This window comes from Grus americana, chromosome 7 (assembly GCF_028858705.1).
Source record: "Grus americana isolate bGruAme1 chromosome 7, bGruAme1.mat, whole genome shotgun sequence".
Classification (NCBI taxonomy): Eukaryota; Metazoa; Chordata; class Aves; order Gruiformes; family Gruidae; genus Grus; species Grus americana.
This window is the reverse complement of record NC_072858.1, coordinates 22,878,803-22,893,975: the sequence shown is the minus strand read 5'-3', so window position 1 is coordinate 22,893,975 and position 15,173 is coordinate 22,878,803. Positions and strand designations below refer to the sequence as shown.

At 41.3% G+C, this 15,173-nt stretch overlaps 1 protein-coding gene across 10 annotated transcripts in view; it reads left to right on the top strand.

The window, feature by feature from the left end:
- Nucleotides 1-15,173, top strand: part of GBF1 (golgi brefeldin A resistant guanine nucleotide exchange factor 1) — a 107,123-nt gene that overhangs the window by 73,916 nt on the left and 18,034 nt on the right. For all 10 annotated transcript variants that reach the window (XM_054831455.1, XM_054831456.1, XM_054831450.1 and 7 more), the window contains 13 exons: nucleotides 2,761-2,896; nucleotides 5,206-5,435; nucleotides 6,376-6,544; nucleotides 6,724-6,935; nucleotides 7,632-7,730; nucleotides 8,144-8,338; nucleotides 8,732-8,918; nucleotides 9,372-9,512; nucleotides 10,070-10,158; nucleotides 12,392-12,594; nucleotides 13,045-13,168; nucleotides 13,460-13,585; nucleotides 14,181-14,263. In XM_054831455.1, the coding sequence (XP_054687430.1) occupies nucleotides 2,761-2,896; nucleotides 5,206-5,435; nucleotides 6,376-6,544; nucleotides 6,724-6,935; nucleotides 7,632-7,730; nucleotides 8,144-8,338; nucleotides 8,732-8,918; nucleotides 9,372-9,512; nucleotides 10,070-10,158; nucleotides 12,392-12,594; nucleotides 13,045-13,168; nucleotides 13,460-13,585; nucleotides 14,181-14,263 (1,994 nt within the window). The remainder of the gene's footprint in view (nucleotides 1-2,760; nucleotides 2,897-5,205; nucleotides 5,436-6,375; nucleotides 6,545-6,723; nucleotides 6,936-7,631; nucleotides 7,731-8,143; nucleotides 8,339-8,731; nucleotides 8,919-9,371; nucleotides 9,513-10,069; nucleotides 10,159-12,391; nucleotides 12,595-13,044; nucleotides 13,169-13,459; nucleotides 13,586-14,180; nucleotides 14,264-15,173) is intronic.

Below are 15,173 nucleotides of genomic sequence, written 5' to 3'. Positions count from 1 at the left end.
TGTAATCTTACTTGTCTGTTAAATTGACAAAAAAAAAAAGCCCAAACCAATACCTAATTCTACTCCCCTTTCCCCCCCCAAACCCACCCAGAAACCCAAATAAACTTAAATTCTTGTTTGAATGCTTTATATTTTGATTAAATGTTTGGGATTCTTTAAATATCAACTGGGTCTTCTTGCTTCCCTAAAAGGTTTCCAATCCGTATGAGGCTGTTGTGACTCGGTCTCTGAACGATAGCACAGGTTCATCAAAGGAGGTTATGAACCTCAAGAGGAGGAATCTTGGAGTTAATACAAAGCACAGAGCAATCACTAAAAATGGATATTGTGTCTGAGAAAAAGTGCTTTTTCAAAAAGGCTAGTGTTGAACTGAGACGGTATTTGGTGTTGTGTGAAAGGAGATCAGAAATAGTAATTAAATTGTCAGCTTGAACCTTCTGATAGGATGATTCAAAAGCTACCTGTTTGTCAGGAGCATGACTGTGTGTGAAAGGACCTTCAGTGGACCTGTGGGACTGACATGGTTAGCTCCTAGCAACATCTTGGCTCCATTTTGTTGGTTCAATTCCCTGCCACCCCGCCCCGTGCCTCCTATCCCACCCACCCCAATTTTTACTAGCAAGTAACTTTTTACTTGGCAAATCATGGCATCAGGATATAGTAGCTAGAAGCAAATCTGTTGCTTTGAAACAGATGTTCTTGGATTTAACACATAATGCTTCCAGGTTTTCTTCCTACTTGAAGTAGTTAGATACAATGAACCATAAGTCTTCAGATTTTATTTTATAAGTTACTGAAAAGGGAGAAAAAATAAATATGGCTATTTCTAGAATAGTTGGTAGGTAAAGTAAAACTACCTGGTCTAATCAGAAGCTTAAGCCTTTAGTGAGTAGAAGTATTAGTAATATTTAAGGCTCAGAGAGATTTTTAAATGGAAAAGGAAACAAGTAGAGGTGAAACATTAGGAATTGGTAAGAATGAAAGATAATGCCCTCTACGAAGCAGTGAGTAGGAAAGGTGAGAGCACTGACAATTTTTATGTGAAAGTATTGTGATCCATAAGCATTTTAAAACATTTTGAAATCTACAAAATTTTGGTTTTAGCTGCGTGCTTGTCACGAAAGCATTTGTCAGAAGCTGTGATTTAGAAGGAGATTCTTGCTGCAAATTTGGAAGAAATAACAAGGGGCAAAGTAATTCTGAGCCTGTTGTTAATTAACAAGCTCAAGGAAACTGTAGCATAGCTAAAACTTGGGGATTAGTCATCAAACAAATAGAATTTGTGGTGTAAAGAAAAGTTACACAAATGGTTTACTGCACTGGGACATAACATTTTCAGAAGCTTTGATTAAAGGAGAAAAATTACAGACCATGTACAATGAGTTAGCATTCTAGCTGGACAAAGGGAAAGAGATGGAAAAACAGTAGCACAACGTAGAAGGTTTATTGGCATTTAAAAACAGTAGTAGCTGGAAGGAGGCAAGTTGCAGAGAAAGGAAGAGACTAAAGAATATAGATGTCTTCTAGAGAATTTAAATCTGATGCTAGGGATATAAGAAATAAGGAATAGTATAGCCTATAATATAACTTAACTGTGATAAATTTACAAAGAAGAATACCAAGTTAGGGACTGGTACTGAGACTTGCTGAATGGTTTCCACTTGTACTACAGGTACAAGGTACCTGTTCAGTGGTTAAATTTTCACCCCAAATTGAAGAGGTCTGACAGCATCAGAAAAGTTGAGTACAGCTACCAAACCCAAGAATAAGTGCAATCCTGCACTTAGAGGAATTTGCTTTTTTCTTTAGAAGGAAGCTGTTTTCAGGCCTGTTGTTGCCATTGTCAATGACTAAATATCGTGTTGTTTTTAGGAAGTTCTGGAGCATCTGTGTGTGCCTGCAATAACAGCACATTGCAGCAAGTGCCACGCAGTCTGCATTGCTCCTACTGTGATTCTTGTTTGCCTGATCAAAGATCTGTATAAGAACTAAAAGTACGATCCTGGTCAAGAAGGATGTTAGAGGTTAGGTTAGATTTAGATCTCAAGCGGAATAATGACAGAAGACAGGTGAAAGCAGAATATGGTTTGTTCTAAATCACTAGGGTGGTATTTGTAATGTGTTGTGCACCAGGAGTGAGTGGAGTGCTGGAGAAACACTTGTTAATGGTGAAAGATACTGGAGGAAAGTGAACGTGGCATTGCTATGAAGAGTGAATTGAGGCAAAAGATAAGTGACAGAGCTGCAAACGGTGCAGTGTGGGACTGAGTGCTCAGGCTTCATTCTCAGCCTTCTTGTATAGATGGTGAAATTTTTATCGAACATCAAACCTAACTAGTACTTGCTTATGTGCAGTACTTTAATTGATGTGCTTTAGAAGTCTGGAAACATAGGCAAAAGCAAAGAGATTTGACATGTGCCTGTAGGTCTAAAAGAATTCTTTATCCTAATGCAAAGCTAGGAGGTATTGATAGGGAAGAGGGAGTGCTGTGATAATTGAACTGTTAAGTATATATTATAGCAGAGTAGCTGCAGTAAATTTTCCCTTGATTCAGGCATGGAGTGTTGGCTCATATGTGGGTAGTGGGGAGTCAGGGTCTGGTTTGCATGATTTTGAGGTGCTGATTAATTTGTGTGATATATTTAAGTGCTGTGCCTGACTTTGAAGGTTTTGAGACGGCCTTTGTGGGTTGGCTTGTGTAATCCATTGCACTATGTGGTTTTGCTATACTGATATTCTTAACGATTTATGGTTTTCAGTTGAAAATGAGAGCTGGAGGAATGAGTGAATCATCAAAATGGAAAAAGCAGAAGAGATCACCAAGGCCTCCTCGCCATGTAACTAAGGCCTCTCCTGGAACAGAACAACCAGCAACCAATGCTAGTAACATCGCAGGTAAGTTGAAAGCTGTTTCCAGAGACCAGACAGCATCTGTTCTAGAGCTTTTTTGGAATCTGTCTTTATTGCATTTCTCTTAACATGTTGTTCTGCATTAGATTTTTTTATATTACTTCTCAGTGACTATAGCAATAAAACATATCATAGCTTTTCAGGTCCAGGAGAAAGAGTTTGAAGGAGATTGAATACGTACTGATGGAGGAAAGCATGGTCCTGTGGCTAACTTGACAGCATTTCTCTGCCTTCACCATGCCTTACAGGGGTACTTTGTGCAAAAGGGAACGGGGACCTGGAGAGGTGGCTGAGGTTATGGGCAGCCATGTGATGCGGAGGAGTTGGAGGGTGCAGCAGGTGCATGGAAGAGATTGAGAACAAGAACTGGCAAGGGAAGACCAAAGGGGAATGGAGCTGGGGAGAAGGTTTCCTGCAAACTGGAGACTGCTGACTTAAATGACATAGTCTTTTCTGTGTTCCTGAAGGGTGTACCAAAGGGTATGGATGTGGTGGTAACGAGGGAAGAGTGAATGACTGGGGAAAATATACAGGTAGAACTGAGGGATGTGCAGAAACCTAGGTATCAAGGATAGATGAATGAACAGATCTCTCAATACTGATATAATGACTGAAAGTGTGCATCTGCAGTCCATGAAATACGAAAAAAAGGTTATACTCATTAAGGGACAGGGAAATGTGGGCTGCACTTATGACTGTTTTGGGAAGAATAGAGGCCATGATATGGAAAGAAGGCATGAAGAGTTATGTAGGTAAAAGTAGAGGGAGCAGCAAAAGTACCTGAAAGTGGATTGCATGCAAGAAATTAACAGGTATACACGTGAATCTTTTTTCACATGCTTTGATGCAGCCTGCAGAAGTGATAAAGTATGTGACTAGTGCTGCGAGCTCAAGAATATAATGTTGGGGGACTTCCATATCCTGCTGTTGCACAGGAGTAGACTAAATAGTTACAACTGTTTTTAACCTGTCCTCTGGATAGATGAGTCCCTCTGGCTGTGAAGTACTCTGTCTCTTGTGCACTCTACAATTTGACGGCTCAGACATAAACATTAACAGTGAAAGGAAACAGACAGGAACATTGAAACAATAGCTGTGTAAAATATCTAGTTCTGACACTTATACTGTCACAGGAAACTATTCAGTGTAGCGTGAACAATTCCAAGTGTGTTTCTACACAACAGCATGATTGGTGAAAACTAAGGAAATAATAAATGTGATCAAATTGCATATAACTGAGAAGATCCATCCAGATGAGAACTTATCCCTGCATAAATCATCATTATATTTAAGTTTCCAAATAGGTATTAAATTCCATTAAACAGTATTATAACTCCTGTAACATTTTAGAGAGAGAGTTGAATTGTGTTGCAAAGCATATCATTAACTCTGACCTTGTCGTGCTAGGTAATGTATTAATTGTGCTTTTTAGGCCAGAATTCTGGCTTAGCAGATGAAGAAGAAAGGATTGCAAAATTTGTCATGTATTCCATTTAATTTCTTAAAAGTCAAGTAATGACCTGCTACTTAAGAAATTTCCAAAAATCGCCAGCAATAAAACACCACTGTGCAAAACCATACACATTTCACATGTAAATTCATAACATAACTCTGGTATGTGCCTTTATTTTATTACTGTGCCCTACAGTATATCTTTTTTAAATATTGTTTTCCATTTTTTAAGTATCCTCAGAACCATAAAAGCTGCAAATACCTGGCTTTCTTTTAAAGGAAAACTTAGATTCCTGGAGCACTATCTTATAGAGAAAAAGTAAAAAGACTTCACTACTCCATTTCAGACCCATTTGAGTTTTATTGCAATTCCATTTGTTTAAGGAGAATTAAAGAAATTAGTCTTGCCTTCCAATCAAGTTAAAAATTCTCACTTTGAAGAAATCACTAATCCTTGATGCAAGTCTTTAAACTGGTTGTGCCATTGTATCAAAGAGTAAAGTACACCTTTTGGACTATTTTCAGATCTCTTCTTAATTACAGAAACCCCCTGCACCCTTCGTCTAACTGTGAATTATCTTATTTGCTGAGTCTGTTAGATTCCAGCTACTGTATTTTAATTTTGAGAACTGCTAGTATCTCACCTGTTTGTCTATTTGATTCATTAATGCCTGGCAAGAGAACTTAATTTATCTACATTCTCTACATAAATGCGTAACTATCTGAGATCATTTGTAGTGTGAAGTAGTAATCAAAGTAATTCTCTGTTGCTGTATTCAATGTATGAAGTTATAGTTGATGGAAAGAATTATACTAATCTTTTTGCTTCCATTTCTCATCAGCAAGCGGAGTTACTTTCATAGATGCTCCTTCTCCCAGCTCCTCTGGGAGCTCAGAAAATGTTTCATCTGTGGTCAGTCCTGCTACAGACAGTGGTTTGGAGTTGTCCTCACAGACTACCTCCAAGGAAGACCTGACAGACTTGGACCAAGCTACTTCTTTGGGACTTAATGCAGGAATGCCTTCAAATGAGGCCAAAGTCACTGAAAATCAAAATCAACCCGAACTCCAGGTACATGGATATAACTTATAAACAAAAGTTCCAAATCCCAGCATTATCAGTTGTGAATTTAGCACATTTGCTCTCTTTTTCTCTCTCTTTTTGGTCATAGTGTTTATATTCTATTTCAAGGCTAAGGGTCAGAATAAAACATCCTTCACTGTAAGCGATTTGTAAATTCACAAACATTCATTCTTTGTTTTCTCTTGAGACCATCCCCGGTGGCTCAGAAATTATAACTGTGCAGTCCAAGAATGCACCTACTTATCTAGTTCTATTCCTGCCAATACCATCAACTTTAATTAAAGGAGAAACTGTTAGAGGGAAACATGGAGCAAATCTGCAGGAGAACTAATTTCACTATCTTTAGTGAACAATTTTTCTTGAGTTTGTAGAAATTCAACTGTTGGTGTTTGTGCATGTGCATTGCTGTTGCTGTGAAATATAACTAACCTGAATGAAGGCCTCTGTCAGTAAGTTTTCCTCTGTGTTGTTTCCATATCCCCTGCAACAGTAATACTGTTGAGAGAATGGATTAGAGCTGCAGATATTTTGAATGGTAAAAATGCTAAGAAAGCATAGATAAAAATAGTGTGCTGAAATTACATAGCATTTAAAACCAAAAAATGAGCCAAATCCTAACCTCAGGGATGCAGTAAGAACTGATAGGTTATAGGAGTATCTTTGAAGTAAAGTCCTTAGTCTTGCAACCTGGAGTTATGTAAAATAGGTAAGAACTAGATGGAAGTGAAAGGGCAGAAAGGGCTGCAGATTATCTGGAGGTGCTCTTTTCTCTTAAATTTTGTTTTCCTGCTCCTCTTCCATGAGTGCCCTGTGTAATTTTAATAGTTTTGAAGGAACCGTGAACAAATAAGTCTTTCTTTTAGCTTGGCTAGTACATGTTAACTCTTGTTTTGCTTTTTTCAATCTCAAATGACTGATATCAATGAAGAATGAAAGTCTGAGGGAGGAGAAGATCCAGTCAGCATCTGTCGAGTCTATCCCTGAGGTCCTAGAGGAGTGCACATGTGTAGCAGAACATTCTGACTCTGCCTCAGTTCATGACATGGACTATGTAAATCCCCGAGGAGTGCGTTTTACTCAGTCTTCCCAAAAAGAAGGTGAGAGGTGGGCAATATTGCTGAAGTCCCTTTTCCTTTCCACTATTCTGTTTCATTTTCTGCTAAGAGAGTTATAAGCTCCTGTTCATCAGCTGGTCTGTAACAATTTCATTTGTAACACTTGTTAGGCACCTGCAAAAAGCAAAGTTAAGCACTAATCTCTCTCATTTACTTTTTAGGAGCAGCACTGGTCCCATATGGACTACCATGTATTAGAGAACTGTTCCGCTTTCTTATCTCGCTCACCAACCCTCATGACCGCCACAACTCTGAGGTGATGATCCACATGGGGCTGCAGCTGCTAACTGTTGCCCTGGAGTCAGCACCCATTGCAAACTGCCAGTCCCTCTTGGGACTTGTTAAAGAGGAATTGTGCCGGCACCTATTTCAAGTGAGTCTGGCTTATATCTGCATGGCATATGGCACTGGGGAGTCAGATACTAATTTGCATCAAAGAGTCTATTGGAATTTAGGATTCTGAGGTTTGGCAGGTCTCGGTCTTCAGATAAGCTCTGCTGCATTGTAATGAGAGTTCTGAAGTGCACCGGTGAAACAATGCTGTTGCAAAGCCACAGAGGTTGTTGTGTGCTTTTTTTTTCAGACCAGGGCCATGAAGGTTGAAGGTGATTTGAATGAAGTGTTACTGTGGGATAACGCTGTGTTTTCATGTAGTTGGTTTTGAGGTAATTATGGATGCAAGTTACCAGCTTAGTAGTAGGCAGTACTTTTGGCATACCAAGCCATTAATTGCACAAGGGCCATGTTGGAGGCAGGCCTTCTCCCAAGTTCCTTCTCCACTAAGAGGATCTGTGGACTTGGCAAAGGAACAGAATTGTAGTAGGAAAAGTGCTGCCATAAGCAGAAGGGGATTAAGTATACTCATCCTCACCAGCAAAAAGTGAGACCAGGAGATAGAATAAGGAATTTTTTGAAATAACATTGCTTTGGGGAGGCAAAGTGTGGATCTCAAGGCTGCTGCAGGTGATCCCTGCAGCGCCACAGTACTGCTACTTAGAGCACATAATGACTAGCCATTGTAATTCTTAAATCTTAAAGGGTCTTTTTTGTTTGTTTGTTTCCTGTTCAGCTACTGAGTGTGGAACGGATCAATCTGTATGCAACCTCCCTCAGGGTGTGCTTTCTTCTCTTTGAGAGCATGAGAGAGCATCTGAAATTCCAGCTGGAGGTGAGTTTTTTTGAGTATGACTGGGTGCCTAGCAGTAGTTTCTTGTTCTTCAATTAAATGCATATGGCTAGGCAGTAAGATAGAGTCTAAATATCAATTTACCTTTGTATAAATGACTTGGTGGGTTATAGGTAAGCTGTGTAGGCTTTTTCTTGTTGGATAAAATGTCTTTGAGACTGGTGTGCTGCACTGCCGGCCTTCATACTGTTTATTTAGGATGGTAAGTCCAGGTGCACTGCACGATAGAACTATTTTAAACCTTTCTACAACCTCCTTCAGAATGAGCTATCATTAAAGATGGAGTATCATGTGGGAAGGTGAAGCTTAAATCTATTTCTGTAGTCCTCAAAGCTATTCACTGTCCTGCTTTCTTTTTTCTTTCCTTAAACTGAGCTGCCCTATGTTTCTGCCAGATGTATATCAAGAAGCTGATGGAAATAATCACTGTGGAAAACCCAAAGATGCCCTATGAAATGAAGGAGATGGCTTTGGAAGCCATTGTTCAGCTGTGGAGGATTCCCAGTTTCGTGACCGAGCTCTACATTAACTACGACTGTGACTACTACTGTGCCAACCTCTTCGAGGAGCTCACCAAGCTGCTGTCCAAGGTGCTGAACCGCGGGCCGGGGGCTGCCGGCCTTGGCGGGCTGGAGGGAGGGAGGGAGCGGCCGGCTGTGAAGAGAGAGCCGGTAACTCAGAGCAAAGGTTAGCGCAGATGCAGAACTTAAGGACGGGTGTGGCCGAAATATTCGGGGTGGGTAGTTTGTAGAGGTGAAAGTGGCTGTTTAACATTTGGAAGCCAAAGAGAAAAGAATAGCCGTGATGCTTTAATAATGTCAGAGCAGACAAACCATTAAATATATGCTAGAAAGCTTAGTGTGAAAAGTTTAGGGTGTTCTGTTGTATGCTTTAGGCTTCCCCAAGCTGTGAGGAAAACTTCCATCCCCCATTATGGTGAGAGGGGCATGAAAGTTGACTAATGCTTATATCTTATTTCCCAGAATGCCTTCCCAGTTTCTGGACAGCTGTATACTGTCCATCTGCTGTCTCTGGAAGCATTACTGACAGTGATAGATAGCACTGAGGCACATTGCCAGGCCAAAGTGCTGAGTAGCGTACATCAACAAGAGAAAGAAGTTGTGAAATCCAGCCCAGAAACCATGAACAGCACCAAAGAAACAAGCAATAGTAAGACCCATTTATTTGATATTTTGATGTTCAACTTAGTCTTGTGCTAAACTTGCGGATCTCATTTTGGTAGCTGACATAGTAAGCTCCTTAAATATGTTTGCAGTCTTCCCATTGCATGTTTTGTAACTACACACTGATGTTAATAATCTTGCTATTTGTAAAATTTACAGATATTAAAATGTGCCCCTCATGTGAAGCTTTAAATAAAGGCCATGTCAAGACTGGCAATCACAACAGAAGGAGGGTATGCCATGGGGTTCATGTAGACAAAATACTGAGGATACTGAGGAATCACAGTTACTGTGGGGAACTCCTTTGAATAAGCACATGTTCAGTTTAGAGTCATCAGTTCATTATTTCTCTGTTCCTAGCTTTTTCCTTGACTTATGGGTTTGTTTATGTGTGGGTTTTGGTTTTGTTTGTGGGGTTTTTTTTATTTTATTTCTACAGATAATGAGAGAGTACTCGGTGAGGGAAAATCTTCCAGTACAGTCTCAGAGCCAGCTGGGGCATGTCCTCCCACCAGTGGGTGCCTTATGGCTGACCAGATGAAGGAGGGCTGCATGGAATTGGAAGGAGGAAGTGAGGCAGGTAATAGTCTCTGTGGTACCCTGACACTCTGAGTGTGTATATGCTGGTCCTGACATTCACTTACTGGTCCTGCTATGCTATAGACCACTGTAGCTATTGTGTGTTCAAAATTAGGAGGAGATATGTGGTGAATATTTGTTTATTATATGTGTGTTATATATGCCTGCGAACTATTGCATTTCTTCGGGGGGGGGGGGGGGGGGTAGATCTGGTGGGTTACTTTAGGGCAAAAGTGTGTGAAATTCATACCAGTGCTTAGTATTTTTAAGGTAGTCAAGGGCTCTCCAGGGGACCAGTAATGTAGGTAGTCAAAATAGCCAGAAAATCAAATCTTGCAGATGTGTGAAATTGTTTAGGACAAGGAGGTATTAAGCAATTATGCTGAAGAAAATGTGGGTGGGAGGAATGTAGTAATTGAATAGTAGGAGTGTGACTGCCATTTGCATAGCAGCACATTACACCAAGACTCCATGACTGAAAGTTATGATGGGACACTATAGTAGGCTGAGTGCTACTCTGGGGATAGGTTTGACTGTAATGGTACTTTGTCCTTCTAGCTGAGAAGAGCATCCCCAGGAAGCCTACTCGATTTTCTTGTATCCTTCCAAGTCCTCAGGAACTTACGCAGATTAAGAACAAAAAGAAGGTATGATTTGGAATACAGTACAAATGGATCTTTGAGTGTTCTTGTTTCCCATCCCATGTGGGTTTTGCATGACTGGTCATATCTCAGAAATTTTGAGTTCTAGTCTCTGCTAATAAGAATTAAATAGTCACTGAAAATCCTGCTACACTGCAAAACCAGCAATGATTATTACCTGTTCTGGTTTAGCTGTGCTAAAAGTTGCAAGAGGTGTTGGGGAAATTTTGTGGCTCAATTTGTAAGCTAGATCCATCAGATTTCTGGATGGAAAAGTTGCTGGGTCTAGTTTGCATTATGTGGAGATAATAATGTACTTTCATCAAAAAGGGCAGGTTCCCTATTCTTATCAAAGCTGTAAATGGGGAGTGTACCGCGAGGCCTATGATAGAAATTAACAGTCTAGCCTGCTATCCTGATCTGTGTGTTCCCGTGTTTGCTTTATCATAAGGATGACTGAAACTGTTTAATTTGTAACCCTTTGCTTTGCCTTAAATCTAGCTTTCATGGCAGCTTTGCTGATGGACTTTATGTGAAAGTCCATTGTTGAGAAGGGAGCTTGCATAGTGCTTCCACTGTTCTAACTGAAAACCTCTGATAATACTCCAGCTTTACTGTGCTGGAAAACAAGGTTAGAAGAAATCAAGAGCATTGCCAGTGGCTGAGAGTTCCTTAAAGAAAGTTCCAGGTGGTCCTAGAAAAAGGGCAGTGCCTTGCACTACAGCAGAGGGTAGAAAGATGTTCATAAATCTCTGTTAGTTTGCCCAGGGAAAATTCTTTCCTGACCCTAAATCTGTGAATGGTTTCATCCTGAGCATGTAAACAGGGCACACAAAACATTCAGCTTAAGTAATGTTGATGCTGACATGGCATCAGCATGTTCTGCTTCCTTTAACCTGTGAAGTACTAAACATTACCACAGCTGGAAGGACAAAAAAAGCTAAATAAAAGCAGAAAACAAATTATGCCTCAAATGGAAAGTTTTCTTTGATGTTTCCAAAGGCAATGACCAGAATCTCAGAAGCATAGGACAGACATGAGTATAAATGCAGTGCAAACTGCCAGCAGCCTGGTCTCCTTTCAGGTGGTCTGAAGAAGTATAACCAGTCCATAGAATACCCTAGGGCTTGGGTTACAGGATTTACAGGTAAACAGAAATGCCGCTAACATCATACAGTCCCTTCAGGCCTGTTATACTGGGGCAGCACATGGTTATTATTTTGCTATGACCTCGCTGGGTCCTTGCGTGCGCCATGCTATTTCAGGGTCTGTGTTTCACTGCAATTTGAGGATGTTCATGCAAGCAGGGGAAGCAGAGAACAGAGGGCTGGTGGCTTCTGAGGTACTGAGAAGCCCAGGGGAGCTAGTAATCATGATGGTCACGAATTTAGTTCACTAGGTCATCACTAGCAGTTTGATCGTGATAGGAGCTAACAGGGAACTGACATTTATTCTGGTGCCTTAGTAAAGTTCATACAGTTGTTTGTGCTTTTGGTTTTTCTCAACAGCACCAAGAACATTCAGTTAACCCTTTCTTAGTCAGGTGTTTTATTACACTATGACTGTGGTATGGTCTGGTTTCCTAAAACAAGAATCAAGCAGGGCAGAGTAATTGACTTCCCTTCAAAACCAAAACTGCACCTGCTTTTCCCAGCCTACAGATAGCCTTATCATGCTGGAATACCAGATGTTCCTGGGACCATGTCTCACTAGCAGAATGTTTTCTGGTTCTTAGTTTAAGCTTTTGCAGCACTGCTTCCTTGCGCCTGCTGAATGAGTGCCAAAGATTCTTGCTGCATGTCTCCTGGCAGTGAGGTGGAGTACAAGAGCCTGGAGCCAAAGGGGACAGAAGAAGGCATGGAGCAGTGCTCCTGTTATAACTAGGTAGAGTTGATCTTGCCACATGTCTGAGGTTCATCAGATACCTTCCTCTGCTCTGTTTCCATATTAGAGCAGGTGAGGCACTTGGGGTAGCAAAGCTAATTGCTTGGTGAAATGTCAAAGCTTTTCAAAGATAGCAGCTCATGCTTGCTCTGTCCAGTATTATTTGATAGCAAATCCTTGTGATGAGCATAGATTTTCTGGCCTTGGTTAGTCTTCTTGCTGGATTACACAGTACGATAAACGTGATCATGCTGAGGTTGATCTATTTTCTACTTTGATTTTAGTTCAAATGCTAAGAACAATCTAAAGTAAGAAATGCACTTCAAGCTTGTAATTATCTGAATGTCTTCTTCAGCTCCTGATAACTGGCACAGAGCAGTTCAACCAAAAGCCAAAGAAAGGGATACAGTTTCTGCAGGAGAAGAACCTTCTTGCCACCCCCATCGACAACAATGAGGTGGCCAGGTGGCTACGGGAAAATCCTCGCCTGGACAAAAAGATGATTGGGGAATTTGTGAGTGACCGTAAGAACATAGACTTGCTGGAAAGCTTTGTTGGGTGAGTATCTTCCTGTATCTCTTTAATCAGAAAAGGGTGAAAGTTAGAGTTCAGTGATTAAAAAAACCAAACAGTAGAACAGTAGTTCCTGGAGGCATTGGATTTGCATCACTTGGTTCTCTGTGTACCACTGTGCCTTAATTCTATGCATCTCTTGCATATGGTAACACCTCAGATACAGATAATAGTATGATACTTGAGCTCCTTTCGGTAGGACCAGTCTTTGTGAAGACTGGAGAGATGGTTATGTACATAATCACCTGTAGGATTGTTCAGACTTTTTTTTTAGTCCCCCTGGTATATTTCTTCTCTCCTCACGCTCCCCTCTTTACTCTCTGTTCTCTGTGAAATCTGGTATTCTGATGCTGAAACAAACAAGATTTGTAGTCAGTAACTTTATCCTACCTTTCCCATCCTGATTCAGTGTCTCATTGCATTTCATTCTTGCAGGACTTTCAGCTTCCAAGGTTTAAGGCTGGATGAAGCTTTACGACTTTATCTAGAGGCCTTTAGATTACCAGGAGAGGCACCCGTAATCCAGAGACTGTTGGAAGCCTTCACAGAACATTGGAGGGTGTGTACTTGATGGGCAGAAAGCTCAAAACTGCCTTCTTTCTTGTGCATCTCCATGCCGTGATGGACATGTCAGATCGACTGCCTATGTAATAAGCTTACTGTGCCCTGCAGGCAGCAGCTGTTGGTTTATAGATGACAGTGGCACATAGATTTCTGGGGTGCTTTTTGGAAGCTGGAGTTTTTGTTCGTCCCAGAGATGATTCAGTACTGTGGGTAGAAAAATGGCTGTCTCGGGTCACTGATATCACTGTTCCTGCAGGACTAATTTGTGCATATATTTGCCTTTCAGAAATCAAATGGGTCCCCATTTGCTAATAGCGATGCCTGTTTTGCCCTGGCCTATGCAGTTATTATGCTGAACACTGACCAGCACAACCATAATGTCCGCAAGCAGAACGTCCCAATGACTCTGGAGGTGGGTGTTACCAGTGTAGGCACATGTCTTCTCTGGTTTTGATAGCAATGTAGGACCTGTTTTTATCTCAATGGCATTCTCTTTTTTTTTCCCCCTGGCATTCATCACTCATGTACACAATAAGCTGGTGTGCAGCACGGAAGTTGGGTACAGTTGGAGAGGGAGCTGTGGGCAAGCACAGTCTGAAGAAATAGAAGCTTAGCAGGCAGCTTGCCAAGTTTGTCAGGAGGCTTGTGTGTGCGTGAGCAAACTGTGTTATAAGACATAGTAAGAGTGAGAAGATTGTTGAACTGCTGCGGGCTTCTTGAGAGTTCAAGTCCTGGGAGTGTGCAGTGGTACAGACCTGTTGTTCTGGATCCAGCCTCAGCTAAGCATGTGTTGTGTTGTGTCTCTGTTCTTTCCTTGTGAGCAGAGATAGGGGTTGCTGCACACTACTGCCATTAAGAATACCATTTAGGTTTCGAACTTTGAGGCTGCATGTGGAAGAACACAGGAAAATCTCCTTCTGGTCCAAAGAAAAACAAGTGGAGTACTGATCCTAGCCAAGCAGTTAAAGCTGGATATTAGGAATTAATGTTGGTGTAACTTTTTTCAGGAGTTTCGGAAGAACTTGAAAGGTGTGAATGGAGGCAAAGACTTTGAACAGGACATATTGGAGGACATGTACCATGCCATCAAGTAAGAATCAACCTATCATCTCCTTGTATGCAGACAGCAAACGAGAGTTGTTTGGTTTGTGAGACTTCTGGAGACTAAGGATAGAGACTCACTGATCCATGTGCCTGTTTGCCTCAGACCAACTTTCAGCTCTATGTGGGACTGTGGTAACAAGCCTGTCTCAGTGATTGCTCTGGATTTGTGCTATGGTATTTTAATCCACAGATCTTAGGCTAAAGTTAAAAAATACATTACTTCTATCAACATGCAAAAGAATGGCTGAGCAAGACCAGCACACGTGAAACGCTGTATCTAAGAAGGGTCTGTTCTCCAGACCAGGCCTTTAGACTTCTTTGGAACTTTTTATGTAGTACTAGAGATAGTATCTCATTCCCAGGACAGCACTGGTGCCCTGACATAATGTGTCCAGGTCTCAGTTTCAAATGTTCTGCTTTTGAGCTCTTCATATGAGGCTGCTGTCTGCATCAATCTCTTCTGCCACCCCTGAAGCTCTTGGCACGCTGACCAGTGTTTGGGGAAAATTCCTAGTGGCTGAGGCCTGTTTGTGCACAGACTAGCTCTGGGCGGGGAGCTTTAATAATAGCTCAGAAATCTAGCCTATCCAGGCCCAGCCAATATGAAGCTGAGAGGATTACATCTCTGAGGAGACAGGATGTGACTCTGACTCTCAGCTGGTTTCAATCTGCAGTGGCAGGCAGTGGCTCGGGCTGGAAGCAGGGCAATGTGATTAGGCTGACCACCCTCCCTTTTGAGCCTTCTCCAGGAAGGTGGGGATGCTGCCTGTACTGAAAATCTAGCGGTTCTTCAAGAGGTAACTGTAGCTTTCAAATAGAGCTCTAGTTTTGATTGGCCTCTCTACCCTGAGGGTGTTCTTAATGTTTTGAGTAGTACCCTAAGAATATCCTCATAT